At 34.8% G+C, this 24,588-nt stretch overlaps 1 protein-coding gene across 1 annotated transcript in view; it reads left to right on the top strand.

Moving 5' to 3' along the window:
- LOC123393817 (REST corepressor 3-like) overlaps window positions 1-24,588 on the top strand; it is a 37,266-nt gene that overhangs the window by 8,098 nt on the left and 4,580 nt on the right. The window contains 3 exon segments of the mRNA XM_045087024.1: window positions 7,196-7,414; window positions 11,769-11,846; window positions 19,726-19,783. Coding sequence (XP_044942959.1) covers window positions 7,196-7,414; window positions 11,769-11,846; window positions 19,726-19,783 — 355 coding nt within the window.

Below are 24,588 nucleotides of genomic sequence, written 5' to 3'. Positions count from 1 at the left end.
TTTATTTAAATGCTGGTTGTTAAAATATAGTACAGTATTGGCAGTTCTGTGATTCTTGCCTACTCTTTAATTTTTAAAAATTTTTAAATAGATTTTATTTATTTATTTGAGAGAGAGAGAAAAAAAAATAGTGTGAGGGGCAGAGGCAGAAGCAGACTCCCCACTGAACAGGGAGCCCTATGTGGGATCTGGGACTCAATCCAGGGCTCTAGAATCATGACCTGAGCTGAAGGCAGACACTTAACTGACTGAGCCACCCAGGTGCCCTTTGTCTACCTTTTTAACTGTTGTGTCTCAATCTTATTAACTTTTTTCTTTGTTAATACTATTCTATACTTTCTTAATTGTTCGTTTTATTGTTGTTTTTAATTTTTTCTCTCAAATAACTGTCAATTTTGTCCTTTATGTTATATACAACTGCCTTACATCTCTTCTCGGAATTACTGGAATTTTCTGTCTTCCATCCTGGTCTCCACATTCTCCACACCACTCCGTTCCAGTCTGTTCTTTAACCCTGTTGCCAAAGCAATCTTTCTAAAACCGAATTTACTGCTTGCAACCCTCCCTTGGCTTTGTCCATAGGGTTAGGATAAAACACAAAGCTCTCTCGTGAGGCATTTCCCACCCCACCCCACATATTTCGGATTACTAACCGTGTTTTAGAAAAGTCGTTTAGTTCCCTGGTTTTTGTCCTGTGGTTATGATGGTCTTTTCTTTCTGGGATTCTCTTTATTCACAAATCTGCCTAGGAAATTCCTCATAACTCTGTTAAGATGTAACTTCTTTATGAACTCTCTCTTATGCTTTATCTTGAATTGACACCACCTCCTTATTTTTCTTTAAATCTATTGAAATACTCATTGGGGTTCCCTATTTCACCTGTCTATCCCTTTGTGGTAAGCCATTGAAGAGCAAGAATCCTATCTGCAGAGCCTGAAACATAGTAAGCATTCTGTCAGATTTACTATGATGAATGTGAATACACATTATAAGCTTTTTGCTTACTGTACAAATGTAAGAGATTAGGGACTTGAGTTATCCAGGGAACTTATGTACGTGTAATACTGTTCTGTCCAACAATGCGAGATGATCTATATGCATTTGGCCTTTTATTTGACTGTGATCTCATACTATTAGCATAAGGAAAGTATAAGTTAAACAGTGTCAAAAGGAGGGTGACTGGGTGGCTTAGTAGGTTAAGTGTCTGCCTTCGGCTCAGGTCATGATCCCAGGGTCCTGGAATCCAGCCCCCATGGTGGCGGGCTCCCAGTTCTACGGGGAGTTTGCTTCTCCCTTTGCCCTTCCCCGCTGCTTGTGCTCTCTCTCTCATTCTCTCGAAGAAATGAATAAAATCTTGAAAAAAAAAATGTTAACAGGAATCCTCCAGATTGTGGTCCAGGGCAAGTAATGTATTGTCAGCAGCTTCATTCATTCCTCTGTTCTTTCACAGATCATAGGGACACAGGAAGGAGTGATACTATATTATTGCCTTTAACGCAGATCTGCACACCTGCTTCTGCATGGTATTGACACATTATGTAGAATTTTAAATAACTTCTAAAAATTGTGAACTATATAGTATCATAGAGTATGCAGAGTTTAAAGAAGAATAAAACAGCTAGCATCTCCTCACTGAGCTTAAGAAACAGAAGTCCTGTGTGTGTGTGTGTTTCCTTAATCGTGCCCCTCTCCCTTCTCTCCAGAGAGAACCTCTGTCCTGAAAAGGGAACCCTATCCTGAACTCTTTCAATTATTTACTTTTTTTTGTAGTTTTATCATACATGTGTGTATCTCTGAGCAACCGTAGTTGAGTTTTGTCCATTTCAAACTTTATATAAATGGAATCATATTATATGTGTTTTTCAGCTACTCACATTTTGTTGTTGTTGTCTAGCATCTTCTTGCAGTTCATTTTCATCACTATACTACGGTGTTCCATTGTATGCGTATGCCACAACTTACTTGTTTCTTATCAAGGGACAGCATTTCCAGTTTATTATTATCATACACAATACTGATGAGAATATATCCTGAATACACATACATAAGAATTCCTTTGGAATAGTGCTTCTCAGGTTTAGTAGGTTTTGTATTGCCCCCATGAGGGGCATTTAGAATTATGGAGGGGTTTTTCATTATTATAGTGGCATGGTAGGAAAGGCATGCCAACTCTCCTGAAATGCACAGCACATTAGGGATTGTGCCACCAGTGACTTATTGAGTAAATACTACCCTTGTAGTGTTTGGAATGGAATTACTCTAGGGTATTAACCGTGTTCATATTTGCCGTTACCTAGTAAAGTTGACCCTTGAACAACACAAGTTTGAACTGCGTGTGTCTGCTTTCATACAAACGTTTTCAATATGTACAATACTGTAGATTTCTTTTCCTTAAGATTTTCTTCATAACATTTTCCTTTTTCAAGCTAAGTTTATTTTAAGAATATGGTATAATATATATAACAAGATGTGTTGATCCATTGTGTTGTCAGTAAGCCTTCTGGTCAATAGTAGGCTATTAGTGATTAAGTTTTTGAGGAGTCACAGGTTATACAGAGTTTTGATTGCAGGGAAGCTCAGTGTCCCCATCCCCCACATTGTACTTATAATCCACTGCCTTGCCAATACTTGATATATTCAGACTTTTAAAATGTTATAAATCTAGTAGTATGAAATGGTATCATTGTGTTCTCAATTTCATCAGATTACTAATGAGGCTGAATATTTTTCTATCTGTTTATTGTCTATTATTGTGTCTTTTTAAAGAAAAATCCTATTTTTGTTTGTTTGCTTATTTTTTACCTCCTTTCCTCTGGGGTTGTTTTTGTCTTTTTCTTAAAGACAGAATGTATAAAAGTTCATTTTCTTACTGAGTTCCTCCTGCATTCTGGCTACTGATCTCTTAGTTAAATGTGTTGCATAGCTTTTAGCAGTTTGTAGCTTTTGATGAACAGCTATTACATCAGAAGCATGTACAGATTCAATTTGTGTTCTTTTGTATTTTCAAACTTAAGCTTTTAAGTTTTGCTTTTTTACATTTAAGTCCTTGATCTGTCAGTAGTTAAGGTTGGTTCATGTGAGGTAGAAATCCATTTTTACTTGTGCTTCCTAATACGGAAGTGAGTTCCTCTCTTTCAGCTAGTCTGCAGCTTTATCATATATGAGGTTTTTATATATGCATGACTATCTATTCTGCTCCTCTTGTCAGTCCTACAAGATCTTAATTGCTGTAGCTTTATGGTAAGTCTTGATGGCTGTTAGGGTATAAGTCCCACTGCTTGGTGGTGTTTTTTAAGGAGTAAGGAGTTGGCTATTCTTGGACCTTTGCTCTTAAAGCTTATGCATTCCTAGAAAAGCCCTAATAAATACTCCATTGACATATAGGGAGAAAAGAAACCTTTGTGTAATTTATTTGTAGATTGCATGTCCTATGAAGAGATTTATGTTTTCTGAAAATAATAGTTTTATTTCTTTTTAATTCTTACATGCCTTTTATTTCTTCCCTTACTGAACTAGATTCACCTTTATAATGTTGAAAAGAAGTTAGGATAACAAATATTTTTACCGTATTCCCAATTTTAGAATGGTTTTTATGTTTCAGTATCAACTAGAATATAATTGAAAATTTTCAACACACTTACATGACTGGTAGTTAATATGCTAGCTGCCATCTGGCATTCCTCTCTAACCTGGTGGTCTGTGAGTAATCTGGCTTCTTACCATGGGTTGGTTTTCTCCAAAGCATTTATTCCAAAAGCACTAAGTGGAAACTACCCAGCCTCTGCTGGCCTAGCCTTGGAAGTTATTCAACATCACTTCTGTTGCATTCTGTGGGTTACTGTGAGTTACTGAAGTTGATCCAGAATCAAGGGGAAGAAACATAGATCCCACTCCTCAATGGCTGGAACGTTGAGGATTTTGATGGCATATTTTGAAATCTCAAGTCTAGAATACAAAATTTTCACAAATGTTTTTCCATGTGTGTTTGAGAAGAAAATGCTACTCTTTTAGTTACAGGATTCTGTGTCTATTAATTGTGTCTAGTCAGTTCTGTGCTTGAAATCTGATGTGGTTTTTGTTACCTGCTTATCTGATAATTAATTGAGAGGTGACACTCTTTATATTTCAAAGCTGTTGTTATTAAATGCATAGAATAGAAGTCCAGAGTTGTTTTATTTTGCTACTGAATTGAACTTTTTATCAGTATGTGTCTCTAGAAGAACCCATTTCAAACCCAGGTTTCAAAAATTTTTATGTATTTTTGTAATATCTTCTGGTCTGATATAACTCTGCCATCTTTCTTTGATTTATTATTTGCCTGGTTTATCTTAATTATTTTCTTTCAATATTTCTATGTCCTCCCAATTTAAGTCTGTCTCTTTCTGAAGAAAATACTGGTAGGATTTTATAATCGATCTGGAGAGTCTAGTCCCTGTGTATCTGTGTATATTTTTGTTCTTTCTCATTTTTACCTTTTATTTGACTTGCCTTTTCTAGTTTTCCCCTCCTTCATGGCTTGCTTTCTCTTTTTTTTTTTTCCCTTGCATTTAGACTCAACCATCTCTGGTTCTACTTTTTTATTCTCTGCTAGTTTGGGTTGTTACAGAAATATATTTCTATTCTTATTGTATACCCTGGAAATTTTTCCTGTGTATTTAACTTAAAGTCTAATATATATATATATTTTAATGACTTCATGATTAATATTGGCCCTTAAAAGGCTTTGACTTCAGTCACTGCCCTCCTGATGTATGCAATTTTTATCCTATTTTAGTTACACCTTATATTTTAAAATCTTTCAAATATAGAGTCAATATTTATTTATATTTACATACATGTTTAAAATGTACTCATTATTCTTTCTTGAATATTAGACCTTTCTTCAAAAATCATTTCCCTTTTCCTGAAATATATCTTATACAGGTTAATTTAGTGAGAGTCTGTTACTTATAAATAGTTTTGGTGTCTATTTCATTTGAAGATAATATTCTACTACTTCTGATATTGGTCATTCCTGCAGAAAAGTCTGCTGCCAGTCTAATTATCATTCCTTTGGAGGTAATTTGTGTTTTTCTCTTTCTCTGCTTTTATGGTCTCTTCTTTGTCTTTAGTGGTGTTTCACCTTAAAATATCTGACTGGGTTTTTTGTTTTGTTTTGTTCTGTTTTTGTTTTTGTTTTTGTAAATTTGTTTTGGATTCATCATAATTCTTGAGTCCTATGTCTTAAGTTCTGTAAAATCCTCATTTGTTGCCTCTTTGAATATTGTCTTCCTCATTCTCTATTCTTTCTTTTGGGAATCCTTTTAGAAATCTAATGAAGTTTCACATGTCTCTTAACCACTCATTTTCCATCGTTTTTGTCTTTCCATATTTTTGCCCTGCGTTGTGGTAATTTTTACCATATGTACATTCTAAGTCACTATTGTTCTTTTCAGTTCTGTCTAATCTGCTAAGTAATCCATCCACTGAGTTTCTAATCTTACTTATAATATTTTTAAATTTCTAGATGTTATGTTCAGTTCTTTTGCATATATGCTTAGCCAGTTTTGGTAGACTACTAAAAGAATATTCCATATATTCAATTTATCTCTTTATGCACATGTAACACATTTATTGTAGTACCTTTATCCAGTAACTCTAATATCTGCAGTCACTGCAGAGCTAATTCTATAGTTTGCTTCTGCCATCTCTCACTCATGGGGCTTGTTTAGCAGTTTGTGGTTGGGAAATCATTTTCTTTGGAACATACTTGTTGAAAATTTTTGAGACAGGGTTTAAAATGGATTCTGCTAGAGACACTTTGCATTTGCTTTTGCTAAGTGTCTGAAGATCTTACTAACCTGACATACTTTAAATTTCTGATTTGGGATTTTTCAGGCCAGACAATTCATATAAACTTAGTCCCCAAACCAGCTTTAGTGTAGGCCTCCTGTGATTAGGGATTCTCAGGGACGACTTTTTGGGTATCTTTACTTTTCATTCAGCTAAGGATGAGGTAGGCATGTTTTTCTTTGATCATTCTCTTCCTCAACAAGACAGGAGTGTTTTTTTTTTTTTTTTTTTTTTTTTTTTTTTTTTTTCCCTACTTCACACAGTGATGGGTTTCCCTGGCAGGGGTCTGTCTTTATCTCCTGTGACTTAAACCTATTGTCCATTGAAGCCTGTGCCTTGGTATATGCCAGCTCCTTTATACTCACTTACACCCTTAGTTTGTGGCTTTCTCATTATTTCTGGTCTCTGAGGAATTTTCTCACTTCCCTGCCACCTCAGAATTAAATTTTTAAAGATATTTAAAAAAAAAATACTTGGTCCAGCAATTTTAGAAGTACTACACTGGGAGGAATTTCCTTGAACATCAAATTTGCCATGTGTTGCTTTGAGTTAGTTGTTAAGCAGTGAGGTGGATTATGTTTCATTATACAGTTGTTTTTATGACTTAGAGTTCCTTTTCTAAATTATTGGAACAGTAATCTCATCCGTTGAAATTAGGTTGGCCTTCAACCTAATGGCCACTGTTTCAAGTGGATTCCTGTCTCTGAAGCAGAAAAACATCGTATTTTTATATCACAGTTTAAGAATATTACAAGTAATAATGAAATCCTACTTAAGAGTTCATGGTCATTATTCTAACTGTCCTAACTTCTTTCAAAATACAAATTCACATTCTATTTTATTCACAGATAAATAGATTTTGAGTTTAGAAATGTCAAGATTAAGATCATTCTGTGTCCTTTTTAATCTTCAGAGGCATAGTTCTCTTTCAACAACTCTGAAGTGAGAATGAAGTGTTATCTGCCACTTGTCCTAATTCTAATTGGCCCCTTTTTGATTTTCCTAAAAAACTCTGTGCTTCATAAGTTAACAGCTTTTCTGTTTTATAAGCCCTTTATTGCTGAGGGAAAATATATTCTATCTTGAAGCAAACAAGAATAGTTTAGAATCTAATTTTTTCATTTGTTTGTAGTCCTCTGGGCTAGAAACCAAACATTTTATTGAGTGGATATACCAAGGATACATTATGTTGTCTATCCCCCAGTTGGTGAGTGCTGTGTGTGTTTCTGTGTGTGTGTGTACTTCTACATAATGTAATTGGTTAGAAGTATTTTATAGGTGTACTTAGTGTAGCAGATACTTCCAGTAATAGACTTTCTTTGGTTTATACATAATGGCCTATTTCCTGTCTTTATTCTTCTAGGGTAATACTGAGCAACCTGTCCAGACCAGCAAGATTGGACTTGGAAGAAGAGAGTATCAGAGTTTACAACACCGCCATCATTCTCAGTGATCTAAATGCCGTCCCCCTAAGGGCATGTATTTAACCCAGGAAGATGTGGTAGCTGTTTCCTGTAGTCCCAATGCAGCCAACACCATCCTGCGGCAACTGGACATGGAGCTGATCTCTTTAAAGCGTCAGGTAGTCTATAAAAATCACATTTTTAATAATTCTGTCTATTCTGTTCATCCATTTCAGTAATCTAAGTTTTCTATGGATTTTCTCAGCTACCCACTTACATAAGCTCCACTCTTTAAAATTTACTTTATTTCCAAATTCAAAGATGCCTCTGTCTTTTCTAAATTGGAATCCCAGCATTGTTACTGGTTAGCTCTGTGATATTGGGAAATAATAGAATTTCTCTGAGCTTCAGTTTTATATCTATGAAATTAAGGATAAAATACTCATACTTCTCTTGCAGGTTGGTAGGAGTTGGTTGAGATGTTATTGGCAGATTTTTGAGTTGGGTCTGGCACATTTTGAATACTCAGTGAATAATGGCTGCTCTCTTCATCCTCCTTATTGTCACCAGTAGTAGCTGCCATGGTATTATAAATCTATCATCATCATAATCAGGTTAATCATGGTTAAGAGTCAAGATCTAGGGTCAGTGAATGTAAATTTTAACCTTAGCTACATTGTCTAGTTCCTTGGGGGAGCAGGTTAACTCTTCTTCTTCTTGTTCTTTTTAATTTTTATTTATTTTTTAAATTTCTTTTTAGTGTCTGGTTAATTCTTCTTAACTCTGCTTCCTCATCTTGAAATGAAGATAATATGATGCTTGGGAGAAATTAAACAGGTAATATATGAAAAGTGCTTACGACAGTGCATAGCACATAGTAAGTACTCAGCTAATGGTTGCTCTTTGGTCACTGGCCTTTTTACTCATTTTTTCCCCTCTCATTTTCAGAAACCGATAGCTTTCTGTTGTTTTCCCTATCCCTTAGACCTAGTAACTCTTCTAAGTCTGTGCTTTCTTGGTCTGTATCAAGCAGTCTTACACTATATGCCAGTGACTTCTGAATCTACTTCTCAGGCTGTGACTTTTCTCCCAAGTTCTGTATTGCTGTATCTCTAGCTACCTGCTAGGCATCTCATCTTACCCCTAAAAGATTGTTTTTCTTTGTTCCCTGTCTGTTGAAACATGAGAATCCGCGTTGATTCATCCCTTATTGTCACATCCCCCAACACACAAGTCCAAGTAGTAAACTAGTTATGTAAGTTTACCTGAGAAATTTTATTTAAATTAGTCTCCTTATTTTTAATCCCATCCCTACTACCTTTGTTCAGGTGTTTATACCCTCTTCCCTGACAATAACTGTCTTGTGGCTTTTCCTTGCTGTTCACTGTTGCTATAGCTCCATGCTACACATTGTTGTCTGTGTTATCTTCTTAAAATACTGGTATGATCAAAATCATTCATTTTGAAGCTCTTAAATTAATTTCTACTTGCCTTTAGCAGGTTACAGCACAGATAGATAGGGATTGATCAAAAGGTCTTGTTAAATTTAAAATTCATTGTGAGTTAAGAAACCACTGAAGGATTTTAGAGAGAGGTATAACATCATCTTATTTATGTTTTCAACTGTATCCCTTTGCATTTTTTATTTTAGTAGTTGCTGTAGGGATTACAGAATGCATCTTCAGCCTACCATATCATCCTTGTTTAGGTATTACAATGTTATCCTTAGAGTTAATATTATACTACTTTATATAAAATGTAAGAATCCTGCAACAGTCTAGTATGGGATCAAGATAGTTTTTCTCTATCCCAAACATTCCTATTTCTCTATCTCTTGACCCTGGTTATTCACCCAAACAGCTCTTATATTTCTCATTTCTTATCCAACAAACTTCTTGAAGAAATACCTACCATCTTAGCTTCCTCTGCTTTCTTCCCATCACATATTCTCTGACCCTTCCGGTGTAATTTCTGCCCCATACACCATCCCAGTTCTGCCACTGGAAAAAGCTATCTTAAGTTTATTTATTAACAAATTGCCAGGTTTTGTGCCCTCTTCTTAGTTCTTATTTTTCTTGAATCTGTCACTGCTCATTAATATCTGACACTGACTACCCCTTCTTCCTTCTTGGAATTCCTTTTCTTTGGCTTTTATGACACCAGGCTCTCTAATGTATATAGTAGGTGTTTGACTGAATGCTTGGCCTTTAGTTGAACAATGAACATGTGCACAATTCCTATCTTCCAAACCATAGCACTCTTTCTTTTTAGAGAACTTATAAAACACTTTGCCTGTAATATATATTTTTTTAAATTTTATTTATTTGTCAGAGAGAGAGAAGGAGAGCGAGCGAACACAGGCAGACAGAATGGCAGGCAGAGGCAGAGGGAGAAGCAAGCTCCCTGCCGAGCAAGGAGCCCGATGTGGGACTCGATCCCAGGATGCTGGGATCATGACCTGAGCCGAACGCAGCTGCTTAACCAACTGAGCCACCCAGGCGTCCCTACCTGTAATATCTTTAAAAAGATTTCAAGTAGTCTTGAAGCTGTTAAGTGTTTCCATTCATGATCTCAGGGTTCTGAGATTGAGGCCAACATGAGCTCCACGCTCAGCACTGTATCTGCTTGTCCCTCTCCCTCAGCTCTTCCTCGCATGCGTGCACATGCTCTCTCAAATATATAAATAAACAAACAAATAAATAAAATCTTTTCTTCAGTCTTTAGGCAGAATTCAAATTGCCCTGTTTTGTCCCAGCATAACTCTTCATACATGCTGTTCTGCCTGAAAGGCATTCCAGCCAAACCTTGCCTGCTTGCTTAATTCTTTGTAATCCTTTGAAACTAAATCTGGGTGTCATCTCCTTGGGAGAACTTAAACCTATTTTCCCTATTACCCATGTGTGTTAACATGAATACAAAATATTTGCTCTTTCTCTCTTCCTCCAAGTCTACATTAGGTGTTTTAGCTTTCTTTACATTTTTATATTTCTATATTTTTATATAATACATATATTTATATATGTATACAAATATATAAATATTTTTATATTTATACTTTTATATTTATTTATCTCCCCACTAATCTGTGAAACTCTTAAGGAATTTACGTTTTTACGTTTTATCTTTGTGTGTATAACATGGTTGGCCTACTAACTACATTTGAATCAACCTAGATTTTTACATTTTAGCTGTGTTAAAATCTCTGTGAAAAAAAAATTCACAAGTCACTTTATAAATATTTGATTGTTAATACTGGAGGGGGAAAAAAAAGCCAAGAAAAACATGTAAACAAATAAAGAAACAAAAATCTTAATCCTTAATATTCTAGGTAAAGATGAATAATATTGCCAGTAGAATGATAGTTAAAAACTTGTCATGGTTCACATTCAGGTTCTGCTGCATCTGTCTGTTTCATAGGGAACATTTCTGGACTTCTCTGTGCCCTGCCTTCCTCATCTGTAGAGTGGGTACTGTAAAAGTAGAGTCAGTTCTGCTATAATGCTTATTTTGAAAACATGAATTTGTTCCAACACAATTAATATACTAGGGAACAATTTGAGTGTAACGTGAATTTTGCATTTGCTTATATTTTATTTTTATCAGTGGAAAACTGATCTAGCTGAGTATATATCCAAATACTTCAGATGTGTACCAGTTCTCTCAATTCACTATATGTTATGAACCACACACATCTATAGCTGGCGTTAAAATTTTTCATTTGATTTCGAATAACCCTTCTCCTACCATTTCCCAGTAACTCACATGGTGCAATTATTTGACACTTCTATAAGTAACCTGAGGTCTTTTCCAAGGTAAAGTGCCATCTTTATCGTAGCCTTTGTAAATTTCTTTATTATTTAGAATGCATAAATCTGCTATCATTTTTATGAGGTTCCTGTCTTTTTTCTTATGAAGTTTCTCAGTGTTGGGTCCCAGGCTCTGTTTCCCCATAAGTCTTGTGATTTTTATTGTGCAATTTTGCCTAGTAGGGTGATTTTTGAGAAGGCCTATGTCAGGTTATAACAGAACTGATTATACTTACTTAACAAAGTAGTAGTGAGAATTAAGTGATTTATTACATGTGAGGTACCAACAATGATGCTTAACCTAATAAACACCTAATACTATCCACTCGCATCATTATTATTCTTATTGGGATAATTGTTATTTTTATTAAAAAATTATAGTAATGAGCAATATTGATGGAATTTAATTCCTCTGTATACCATTTGTCTTGTAACAGACATTGTTAAAAAATACTGATACTATAATTTGTAGACTGTTTATTGGCCTACTAGAGATATATTGGTTATATATATATATATATATATATATATATATATAATTAGTTAATATATATAGTTTCTTGATGTGGGTATTAGTTGTGTGGCCCAAGTGTGGTAAAATATAATTGTCTGTCCTCCTGAAATAAAATTTAAGATGGATTTGGTATATATCCTTTTCACTTACTGAGTACTCATATGTTTACCTAAGAATGAGATCTGATTCATATTTTGGGCTCTTTTTTTGAAGGTTCAGAATGCTAAACAAGTAAACAGTGCACTTAAATAGAAAATGGAAGGTGGAATTGAAGAATTCAAACCTCCTGAGGTATGTTATTGAAGAGTATGCGACTAAGTATGGTGAAACCTTATTCTTTGAGTTATATCTGGTATTTACTATTTTGGTCCCATGTGTTGTTAATACTTTGAAGATACCATAGCATGGGTAATTTGTCATGTCTCTATTTTGTTATTTAGATAGTCTTTTGAGACTTGAATAATGATTTAAGTGAAGTCATTTCTTTCCTGCTGTTAGCAATACATATCAAGCAAAGTAAGTAGGGAAAAACAGCTATACAGTACACATGAACATGGAAGGTAATTAATGAGCAAACCAGTATGTTTCTGGGTCTGCAGCAGTGTTTGCTCAAAGCCTTTTCCTACCTATGTGAATTTGTAACACAGAAAGAAAAAGAACATAAGAAAAAGAGTTCGGTTTAGCAATTTTAACAATTTTTTTATTTTAAGGTATTTGTCTTTTGACTCAGATTTTTAATGAGGATTTTAGTATGTGGACTTAATTAACATTTTTGTACTCCTGTCCCTGAAAATTTGAAATCTAAGAACGAGATATAGATTAACCATTTTCTCAATTCTTCCCTCTGTTTCCTCTGAAACCTAATATATATTTGATATTTGCGATAATTATAGGAGTACTTAAATGCCTGTAATTCCAATCAAGTCTTTTCACAGAAGCTCCTATTGTAAATCTTTTCTCTTGTTTCTTTTAATAAAGATTTGTATGCTGTGCTTCATATCCTGGACTTGCCTATTTATATTATTATTTAATAATCAAATAATCCTTATTTGGTCCTAATGGTTTGTCCCCCCAATCACAAGTTGCCTGAAATATCTACGAATGAAATATGCACGAGGGGCTTGAGTGGAGGGCAGCAAGGTTGCGGGCAGGGCTTCAGAACGAATGCACCAGATGTTGTCTCCCTCATTAGAATCTTTCAGAAAGGAAGAATCCTCAGGAATAAAGTTGTTCTTGGGGTTTTTTTCTGTTTTGTTTTGAATGGTTTCTTTCACGAAGGTTAGATAATGAGAAAGAATGAAATATACATAGACTAATATACCATCTCATTCCAAACCCACAAGTAAACTGACATTCAAGTGACATTTTTATTTATTGAACGATAGTAATACAAAGAATACTACTTTATATTATTGTAACAAAAATTATTTTAAATTTTATATTAAAATTATTTAAATTTCTTATCTATGCATTAAGATGCATAAAATCCAAAAGCTTTAAATGCCTGTAATTTTGTAACTTAAAAAATTAAATTAGAAAATTATATTAGAGATTAAAAATAGGGGACTACCATAAAGAACTTTATGTCAATAAATTGAAAATTTTAAACAAAGCTTAGAAATTTGTAGGAAAATATATCTTCCCAAAATTGTCTTAAGAAGGAAAGCCTGATAAATTTATAGTCATTAAATAAAATGAAGGAACAGTTAACATTTTTTTCATAAGAAAATACTAGGCCTAGACAGTTTTACCGAGAAAGTCTACCAAATTTTCAAGGAAACAATGATTCTAACCTCAAATTTTCCAAAAAAATGGAAGGATAGCTTCACTCATTAACATGACATAAAAGTAAGACATGAAAGTTCAATAGCATAACTGTATGGTATCTAATTTGATGCTCACATAAATTCCAAGAAGTAGATGAAGCAAATACTATTTTACATGACAAATCCATCTGGGCCTCAGAGAGGTTAACTGGCTTGATCAACATCAAATCTAGTAAATAGTGAAATTTTGACTGTATTTCACAGTCTTAGAATCCAGATGGAGTCCAAGATTCATTTCCTGCTCACTCTTACTTTTGTAAGTTTTCATTTAATAGCAAAATAGTGTATTATTTCTCACATTTAAATGCGGTTTGGGGTTAGAGTTATCAGACATATATGACATCTTTTGAATTTTTCTAAAAATAATGATCCAAATGAAACAACCAGAATCTTAACACTCTACCATCCATACACTGAAGTTTGAATATTAGTTTGAGGATGATTTATTGAACTCCTATGACTTGAAAAATATATGTAGGTTTATTATCTAGGAAACAGGATATATTTATATTTATCATGTCTTATCTGTTGCTTTGCAGGGAAAAATAACCTGAATAGATCTATTTCAAAATACTAAATTAACAGTCTTAGTAAAGACGTTGAAAAATCATGTCATGATCACCTTTTCTTTAGGTTAGATAGAATTTCTGCCTAATATGTAATAAAAGAAATTTCATTAACCATTAGAACAGTAGGCTACTAAGTGATGTAAATCAACTGAAAGTAAACAGGTACTAAGATGCTTTACTTACTCTTTTGGTTGTATTTGTTCTTTTCACTTAGGAAAAAAATTGGTGAAGAAAGTTTATTCACTCCCATAAGTATTGTTCACTTATTTCATGTAAGGCACTGTTTTAGGCACTATGGGAAATTTGGGTCGATTTTTCCATCTGCCTTAAAAAAAGAACTGTCTAGATAGTATAAGACAAACTGATTAAAGTTGTGTGATAGATTTATAAGTAAAAAGCTACAGGAAAACAAGTGGTAATTATTCATGCTTGTTAGGATAATCAGGGAAGACTTCCCTAATGGGGGATGTTTCAGCTGAGGTTTGAAGGATGAGTAGGAGTTTTGCACATGCAAAAAGGGCAAGAAAGGAAATAATATGAACAGTGGTTTGGTATTGAACAGTATATTCAAAATACATATAAATCCCGTGAAGGAGAAAATCAGTCAAGGGGCATTCCCTGAGCACTTATGTGCGCATTGTGGTGCTGATTACCACTGAGAGTTTAAAGGAGGTGTAAAACAGTTTTCTTTCATGAAGAGTATTGTCTACTTCGGAAGGCAAAGTTGGACGCTGAGGAGGAGTGAATGTGGTAAATGAGAGATGTTAACAGGATTGAGTTCAACAGGGACTTCTTTATGATAGAAATCAGTGGGCAAGGCTAAAGTGTGAAAGTCTGAGAGCTAGGAAGAGAAGTTTTCCTTTTAAATTAGTTCAAACGTGAAGACCCTGTAGTTTCTTCCATACAGGAAGGATATAATGGGAATTTTTTTTAAATATAATTTTTTATTTTTTATAAACATATATTTTTATCCCCAGGGGTACAGGTCTGTGAATCACCAGGTTTACACACTTCACAGCACTCACCAAAACACATACCCTCCCCAATGTCCATAATACCACCCCCTTCTCCCAAACCCCCTCCCCCCCAGCAACCCTCAGTTTGTTTTGTGAGATTAAGAGTCACTTATGGTTTGTCTCCCTCCCAATCCCATCTTGTTTCATTGATTCTTCTCCTACCCACTTAAGCCCCCATGTTGCATCACCACTTCCTCATATCAGGGAGATCATATGATAGTTATCTTTCTCCGCTTGACTTATTTCGCTAAGCATGATACCCTCTAGTTCCATCCATGTTGTCGCAAATGGCAAGATTTCATTTCTTTTGATGGCTGCATAGTATTCCATTGTGTATATATACCACATCTTCTTGATCCATTCATCTGTTGATGGACATCTAGGTTCTTTCCATAGTTTGGCTATTGTGGACATTGCTGCTATAAACATTCAAGTACACGTGCCCCTTTGGATCACTACGTTTGTATCTTTAGGGTAAATACCCAATAGTGCAATTGCTGGGTCATAGGGCAGTTCTATTTTCAACATTTTGAGGAACCTCCATGCTGTTTTCCAGAGAGGTTGCACCAGCTTGCATTCCCACCAACAGTGTAGGAGGGTTCCCCTTTCTCTGCATCCTCGCCAGCATCTGTCATTTCCTGACTTGTTGATTTTAGCCATTCTGACTGGTGTGAGGTGATATCGCATTGTGGTTTTGATTTGTATTTCTATAATGGGAATTTTTAATTTTAGGAAGGTTATCCTGGCAGTATTATACAGGCTAAGTTGGAAACTTTACAGCTGCTAAAATACTAAGCGTGTGAGTGATAAAGTAAATGGTAAAAGGCATTTTGGGTACAGTCAGGTGATAGTTGTAGGAGTGGACAGCTAGTGATAAATCCAAAGAACATTGCAAAATAGAACACAATATATCTATGTGAAAGTATGTAAGAGTGTTGTGGGGAGTGGTGGCCTGTGGGGTTATGCTTTGATTTGTTTTGGTTGGAGGTAGGAAGGAGACAAGGGACAAGGAGATGAACGAAACCAGGAAGGAAGAAACTAAAAAAGGAGTGCTTTGGGGAGCTAGAAATTTCCTCATCTTTTGATGTTTTCATGCATAGGTAGGTGACATCCTTTCATTAAGGATGTTGGATGGAAGGTTTAACTTGGTGTCCTTTTCTAATTCTTTCAACTCAAAGATAGTGTGAATCGACTACTGACAAAAATGGGAAAGATGAGAGGACTAATTTAGTAGGGAAAGGATGCAGTAAAGATGCCGAATTCACGAGGGATGTCATCGATTGTTCTAAAAGGCTCTTTGGAGCCTTTTATATTATTAGTTTTATAACTGTTATATATTGGATCCTTTTAGTTTAGATTAGTATTTCATTATGATAAAAAGAAACAGTATGATCAAAAGAACAGTATTTCCATCTGGGGTTTGCTGTAGAAAAATGTTCTCAGTCATACTACCTAGCTAACCATAACAACTACACAATTCTAAATTCTGAGATACATCTTAGTTGTCCTTCCTGTAAGTTAGACAAATCTCTACCAAAGTTTCTTGGGTTTAAAAGAGAATAGAAAAATCAGTAACTTGAAGGAATTTTACGTATTTAAAAATTTTGACCCCATTTCACCTTCAGTCTTCCCTTTCTTCCACTGCTTCTATTTTGTCATACGGACTCTAATGAATTAGAGTTTGCAGTTTCAACCCTGCTCCCTGCATTTTTCCACCGAGGCTGCTGCTTAAAGGCTAACAGTGCTGCTAATGATCAAATTCCACAGCTCTAACTCGTTTTTCTTGCCTTTTTCTCAGCCTTGACGTAGATGACAACCTCTCTGTACCTTTAACTTTTGAGAGGGGATGTCTTTTGTAACTATTATGTTCCCTTTTCAGCTGTACTTTTCCCTTCTATATGTAAATGGAAGCATTCTCCAAGCTTTTATCCTCAAAATTCACTTCTCTTTGGAAACATACAAGCTCATCACTTCACTATACTAAAATTGTATCATATGTACATTTAAATGGCACAAATGCAACCGCAGATATTAAGCCAGGTAAAACGGAGTTATATTTAGTAATAGCAAGTAGAGTAGAGCTGACAATCCTGCCTCAACTCCCATTTATCAAATGTTTCCTTGCAGAGTAAGCTGATAGAGGCCAGAACTGTGAATCCACTATTTCTTTAAAAGGCTTTAGCTTCCACAGGCCTCCTGTACGAGCAGTCTCCTTGACTTGAAATTCTAGTATTTAAATAAGTATTTATTTTTCATTCAGTACTACCTTAAATTTCAACCAAAGCTTCATCTGGGATTAACTGAAAGACTTGGTCCATTTCAGTGCTGGAGAGATATCTGGCCTTGTGGACCTACTAAGCAATCATGTGCCTGTGTCCATGACCACCTTTGTAAGAACATTGCACTAATAATTTGGATTTAAAAGAATGTTTTTTTAAATTCATGGGCAGATTTTAGAACTTTATATGTAAGTAAGATATGACTTCATTGTTTTCCCTCAAACATTTCCAAACCCTCAAAAGCTGTGTTTGCATAGATGAATCTATTTTAGCCTCAATTGGATCCTGAGCTCCACCTGAATGACCTCATTGTCCGTGAATCCCAGGTTACCATCATCACCTCAGTCTTGCCTTCCTGCACCTCCCCAATCAGCATTTCATAACGTCTTAGGTCCTTAACAGCACCACTCTTCTGCCAGCTCTCCAGGCTTAAAGTCTTATTCTGATCAGAATCCTACTCTTCTCTCTCTGTTCCTCCCCCCAAAAATCTATTGCTTATTAAATTTAGTGTGAACTCATTGACCTTGATATGTAAGGACCACTTCCAAAAGTGGTCCTTACATACTTAACTAAACTATCACCAACTTTCCAGACGTTATTTATCACTTCTTCCTAATTGTTGATCCTGTTGTTGCCCATACGTGGTGGGTCTTCTCCTGATCTTTGCATTTCAGAAACTTATCATGTTCTTTAACCCACCTCCGTGTCTATCCCTTCCAGCTGGCCCTCTTCCCTGGTCTAGTTATTGTAACTTTTCCCTCTCATCTTTGAATCTGCAGTAAACTCTGAACTTTTAATTTTATTAATAGCTATTTGCGTCTATCCTGTCTTTTAATTTGCTTATAAGCCGAAGTAAGTTTTCATAGTGCATGTTACTTTTATTTTTTTAAATTTTTTTAAAAGATTTTATTTGTTTGACAGAGATCACAAGTAGGCAGAGAGGCAGGCAGAGAGAAGGGGAAGCAGGCTCCCTGCTGAGCTGAGAGCCTGATGTGGGGCTTGATCCCAGGACCCCAAGACCACAAGCCGAGCCGAAGGCAGGCGCCACCCAGGCGCCCCTAAGTGCTTCTTAGCCTATAGCCCCCTCTTTTTCTTTACCTTTTTAATGTTTGCATTTTGCTTCATCGGTGATGTTCTCGAGTTGAGTTTTATCCACTGTCTGCCTGGCCTTGCCTTGCTCTGTTCTTAATCTCATCATCTGGTATTCGGTGTTTTCTGCTTTAGGTTTTTTCCTCATTTATCCAGTTTTTTAAAAAACTTTTTCCTTTCTTCTCTAATAATTTTTTTCTAATTTTGAATTTTTGTTTTATTCTTTCTTCTGAATACTTACTTTTTATACCTCTTCCCCCTGGTGAGAAAGTAGATGTTCCTAGAACCTCTGTGTACTGTAGAAACTTACTGCTAAGACCATAAATGAGATAAGACCTACACTTGTTCTCAAAGGAAGTCTTTCTTTCTGTTTTGCCCAGCCTATCTGTGTATTACACCAGGCAAATTTATCTGGGCACTTTCTTCTGTAAACCTCTGTAGGCTGTTATACTTCTGTCCCTCCCTCTACTGCCAGTGGTCATTGCACTAATCAGCGGGTATACACTAATGACATTTGATTTGGTGTTTACTATTGTAGTTGTACCATAGTGAAAGTCTTAAACTTGGGAATTTTTTTTTAAGAGTTTCTTATTTATTTATTTGTCAGAGAGAGAGCGAGCGAGAGCGAGCACAGGCAGAGTGGAAGGCAGAGTAAGAGGGAGAAGCAGGCTCCCTGCGGAGCAAGGGGCCTGATGTAGGACTCGATCCCAGGACGCTGGGATCATGACCTGAGCTGAAGGCAACGGCTGAACCAACTGAGCCACCCAGGCACCCCAAACTTGGGAATTTTTAAAACAGAAATATTGGGAGAAATGTGGGGAGACCTTAGGGAGAAAAATCTATTCTTATAGTGGGTCACTTTGTGCTTCAGAAATTTAGGGAAATATTTTAGGAATTAGGACTGAGCTACAGCTCTGTATTAATTTATAACACTGGTTTTGGTGCAGTAAGGTTAGGTTTAATCAAAATGTGAAGAGAAGAAATTTAAGAGCAAGTCACAGATCTCTCTAAAGAAGATAAAGTCTCTTGAATGTTTAAAACTAGGCTAAATTTAACACTTGCCATGTGTGATAGGAACATTGTAGTTGGAAAATGGATGACTAATAGATTTTCTCAGTTTTAATGCTTCTGACCTGAGTATAAATGTGAATGTTTTTCATTCTCCCAAACTGGTTCATTTCCATTTCATTATCTTTTTTATGTGGGTAAAAGGTAACTCAGAACGTACTTTTAAATCCTTATTAAAAACAAGATCTTTGTAAATCAGAGTTTTAGTAATCTCATGTCTTGGTGAAAAGTTATGATTTGGTGAAAAGTTAAACAAAAATAAGCACTTTGGAAAAATGTCTGTCTTCATATCCTCATTAGGAAACTTCTCTTTAATTTTGTAGTCAAATCAGAAAATTAATGCCCGTAGGACCACAGAGGAGCAGCTTCTAGCAGTGCAAGGTATATTAACGATGAGCAGCTATTATTGTTAATTATTTAACTTGTCATGAAAGGTGACTTCCATAGCTCTTCCCTTCATTTGGAAATGGATCAAGAAAGGGCACTTATGTTTACCACAAAGTCTTGAAAACCAGGAATTCTGTTTTGTTCTCGTGGGTGTGACTTCACTGAGCCTATATACATTTTGGGTCCTGTACAGTACGTAAAACATTCTCAGCCTTAACAGTGATGGTGATGACAAGCTTGAACATATGGTCTCTGTGTGCCTTTGCTTCAGTTTTCCTGCAGTTGGGTTCATTCTTACTATATTAGTCATTGATAACCCTCATCATTAAAAGCATGAACTATAACGTGTTTCTGGTTTATCCAATTGTTCTGTATAATAGTGTTTCTCTGTATGATAAATGTCAGGTACTGAAAATATTAATGATATACTTAATTTTCAGTGTATCTTAAGAGATGTGCCACTGAATGCTTAGAAACTTGGCTTTAAAAATAAATTCATATATATTTATATTATATATATATATATAAATAATAGAGTTAAGAGAGACACTGAAAAATATACATAAAGCCTTTTAAATGCACTGATATAACTAGAATGCTTTGTTGAATTATATGGCAGAGCACTTTGTAGATTGGATTGTCTCATGTTTGAATTACTTAAGGAAGGGCCAACTTCATATTTTTTATTCAGTGTTGTAGTTGTTTTTTGGTTTTTGTTGTTTTTTTCTTTTCCATTCAAGATAAACTATCTACAGGGTTGATTGTGTAATTATAAGTTTGGTCTACAATTTGGTTTTTCCTGCCTGAGCTGTCCTTGTATTGAGTACTAAAAGCTTTTTTTTATCTAGTTAGCCTAGATATATAATAGGTTATATATATAGTAGGTTATAGTAGTTAACTATATGTGAGTTGGGCCCCTGTGAAACATAAAACTATACTTAGAAAAATATTTCTAATTATTCAAACACAGAGAACATACTTAACTCAAAAAGAATGTGCAGGTTATCATTTGGATGTGAGAGTAATGTAATTAAATATTGACTAATAGAGGACTCGGCAGTTTGGACTAGAGTGAGTGAGAATTACCCTATCAGTGTGATTAGAAACTGTCACAGGACAGTGCCATCAGTATGATGGCAGCCTTCTTGTTGGCCTATACAGCCCCAAACAGTCATTTCATGAACAGAATAAATACTTGATCCTATGGTAGCAGAGTGGTGGAGTGCGCATTGAGCACATCTGTAATTGTGGAACTGTTTCTGAATGAGAACAAAGTTTAATTTGTTTATAATGTTCAATAATAGCTGTTTTAAAATTAGTAACCTTAAAATTTAGAGTAAAAAATGAGTAGGGGCGCCTGGTTGGCTTAGTTCGTAGAGCATGTGATGACTGGATCTTAGGGTCATGAGTGCAAGCTCCCTGTTAATAAAAAAACAACAACAACAAAAAACAACTGGTATTTTCAGGGGCTGTTTCATATTTAGATCTATGACTTTGAGCTCTAACATAGTTATTTGGGGAAGCATTGCTTTTATAGGTGTAACACCTGTGTTTCTGTCCATCCGTGTGTGTGTGTGTGTGTAGCCTATAGAATTTAACCCTGATTTCCAGTATTTGAGTTACATAAAAGTTAGTGTATCAATCTTGTACTCTAATATGAAAATTATCCCAGTGAAATGATTTTCTGGAGAGACTCATTTAGGAAAATCTGGGCTAATGTTTCCAGAGCATTCATGTTTGTTCTGCAGCACTACCATGGAATCTCATGCCTGGGTCGGATATTGTGCTGAGCTGCATTCAGGGGAAGGGACAATGGCAAGATTTACATGTAGAATTTGAACTGTGTATGTGGACGTTATCTCAGTTTATAAATATTAAAAGAATATTTATGGATATAATCAGACATTTCCTCCCTGTTGAGATATATTCAATATTCTTATGCACCTTTAGAAAGTAATTTGTACAGAAATATACATGGTCTTTGGATTTTGAAGGTCCTTTCTTGATATGTTATTGTCTTTATTTTAACTCTGTATGTGGAATTTTTGTTTCACTTTGGGTTTTTTAGGGTTTTTCTTTTTTTTTTTCTTCTGGGAAGGGGGTTCATTACATAAAATAAAACAATATAGAGCTATTTGTGTCCAAAATAGTTATTTTAGGGAAAACTAAAAAGTGCCATTTTTGCTAATGGGCCCACACATTTATATAATTCTCAGAAGTGTGTCTTATAAACAGTATAATCTATAGTAATGTCTTATGTACCTGAATCCCGGTGTGGTTAAGGGACATAACCGCAGTTTTTATTTTAACATGTAGTTTGCTGTCCAGAAATACCGAGCAGGCAGTTGTTTTGTTTTTCTTCTCTTTAATCTTTATTTGTGATAAACTTTATATGGTATTATTATCACTGTTTCAGTTTTACAAAACAGTAGATCATGTAAGTTTTGATAGTAACATTTTAGTTTATAAGCACTTTATATTTAAGACCTATTCTGTATATATTCTGATTTAACACTCATTTGTTAAATGCCTTTTTAAATCTTGCTCATAGTTGACTATTAGAGTGACCTGAAGAGAGAAATACACTCTAGTGTCATTAGTGACACTTACAATTTTACTATTAAACTTTTTTATTGTAACTCTTTTAAAACCACATACAATATTAGGATCATTTCCTAGGGCTCAAATACATATATTTCCTCCTTTTTTTCCCCATCTACTTAATACTGTTGTTAACTAAATACTACCATTTAAATAATAACTATTTAAATAAGTGTTACTCTAATAATAAATACTTAAATAAATAAATAATTATTTTTCCTTCTTTCTCCCTTATTTGGAAGGGTGGGAATCATGCCCAGACCAAAACAGGAATGTTTGTACTTATGTTCTCTATCACTTTATTATATTAATTTTAGTTCTGAATTTTAGTTTTAACTACGTAATAACTTCATTAACATTCTGCAAGAGTCCCCAGGTAGGATGTTATAAATGTGCCTAATTTAAGCCTCTCTCTGAAAAGTACTTGTTAAGAATGGTATTTCTATACTTTCAGTAATCTGTGCCAGCCTTAAGTATCTGAATTTTCTATTATAACGGATTGGTTAACAGGCGATTAAGTACAGTCTTCACAATATGTGTTAATGAAGATATCTCTGTTTATAGCTTACATCATACATATAAATATATCTTTTCTAATTTGTAATGCTTTTAGAAATCACCCCAAAATCCATCTTGATATTCATATGATAAACATTTCTTATTTAGCAAGAATTAAGAAAAAAATTAGATTCTGGGTGTATATTTTTCATGTAAAATGAAGCAATATTTTCAAATTAATATTTTGAAAAAATAATAATAGATTTAAATGATAGTACAAAACATTGACTCTTCAAAGTTTAGAGGGGCAGAAGCCTGGTAAACAATATTTATTTTTGGCCTTCTCTTAAATGTATTTATTTCATAATCATTTGTGCTAAAAAAAATAATACACTCCCTAATAAAATATTAGTGCTATTTTAGGGTAAACAACAAGAAACTTTTCCAGTTTTATCAAGATATCAGCTTTAATTTTTAGTTTAGTTTTTTTTAGTTTAGTTTTTTCACCATATTGTCTGCCTTTCATAATGAAACACTGACAACAATACACTCAAGTCAGTTATTCTTTCACAGTTAAAGTTACCTTCTTTTCCTGTAGTTTATACATTTCATTCATTTTTAGGTTGCAAGCCTGGAAACTGTCTTCTTTCTAATTTTATCTCCTACATTAAGAAAAAAGCTAGAATGGTTCCTAAAGGAGGGGAGAAAGATTTGGCACTTGATTAAAACATAGGGATTGTAAACCAGTACATGAACAATCAAAAGGAAGTGTGGAGATCAGGAAGTTCATATTTTTCCATTGAAAAAACACTCATTTGCCTTAGAGAGTTTCTTCTATTATAACAGGTATCGTAAGAATGGAGACCCAGAAGTATAATTGTCAGCTCTCTGATACACTTGCTTCAGATAATTCATGATTCGAAATTTCTAGCATGTTTGTGATGGAATTTAACTTATAACAAGTATGATGGGAACACAAGACTCGGAAGAGAAAAGCTAGATATTAAAAAGAGAATATGTGATTTTTACTTTTAGCCCTTACCTGGATGCACCATTCACTGTCCCACTGCTGTTGATTTTTTCTTTTTTTACTTTAATATGAATTCTTGAAAAGATTTATAGGAGGTAGAAAGAAATGCATGTTCCCAAATGGTTTGAGTTTAAAATTAATCTCTTATTGATTGGGAAGAACCACATCTCTGGAGTTTCTAGATGTCACTGTGTTCTTATTTCAAAAATATATTTCCTGGTTATCCTAAGTACATGCTCACTTTAAGAAATACTGTTATATGAGAAGCAGGAAACAATGCCCCCCCCCCAATTTACTGTTTAGAAGCAGCTTACCACTGTAATATTTTTACTTTTTTGGGTGGGGTGTAGCCCCAAATCAGATTTATCTTATTTATTTATTTTAAAAGATTTATTTATTTATTATTTGACAGAGAAAAAGTGATCACAAGTAGGCAGTGAGGCAGGCAGAGAGAGAGAGGGGGAAGCAGGCTCCTACGGAGCAGAGAGCCCAATGCGGGGCTCACTCCCAGGACTTTGTGATCCTGACCTGAGCCAAAGGCAGAGGCTTTAACCCACTGAGCCACGCAGGCACTCCCCAAATCAGATTTTTAAAATAACTTTTTGAACATAGCAAAAGCAGATATATCCCTTCTATGTCAGGAGAAAAAAAGAAAAAAGTCTACTGTTCA

Source organism: Mustela putorius, unplaced genomic scaffold (genome assembly GCF_011764305.1).
Source record: "Mustela putorius furo isolate JIRA1106 unplaced genomic scaffold, ASM1176430v1.1 tig00001012_pilon_pilon_pilon, whole genome shotgun sequence".
NCBI classification, from domain to species: domain Eukaryota; kingdom Metazoa; phylum Chordata; class Mammalia; order Carnivora; family Mustelidae; genus Mustela; species Mustela putorius.
This window is presented reverse-complemented; position numbering and strand designations above follow the sequence as displayed.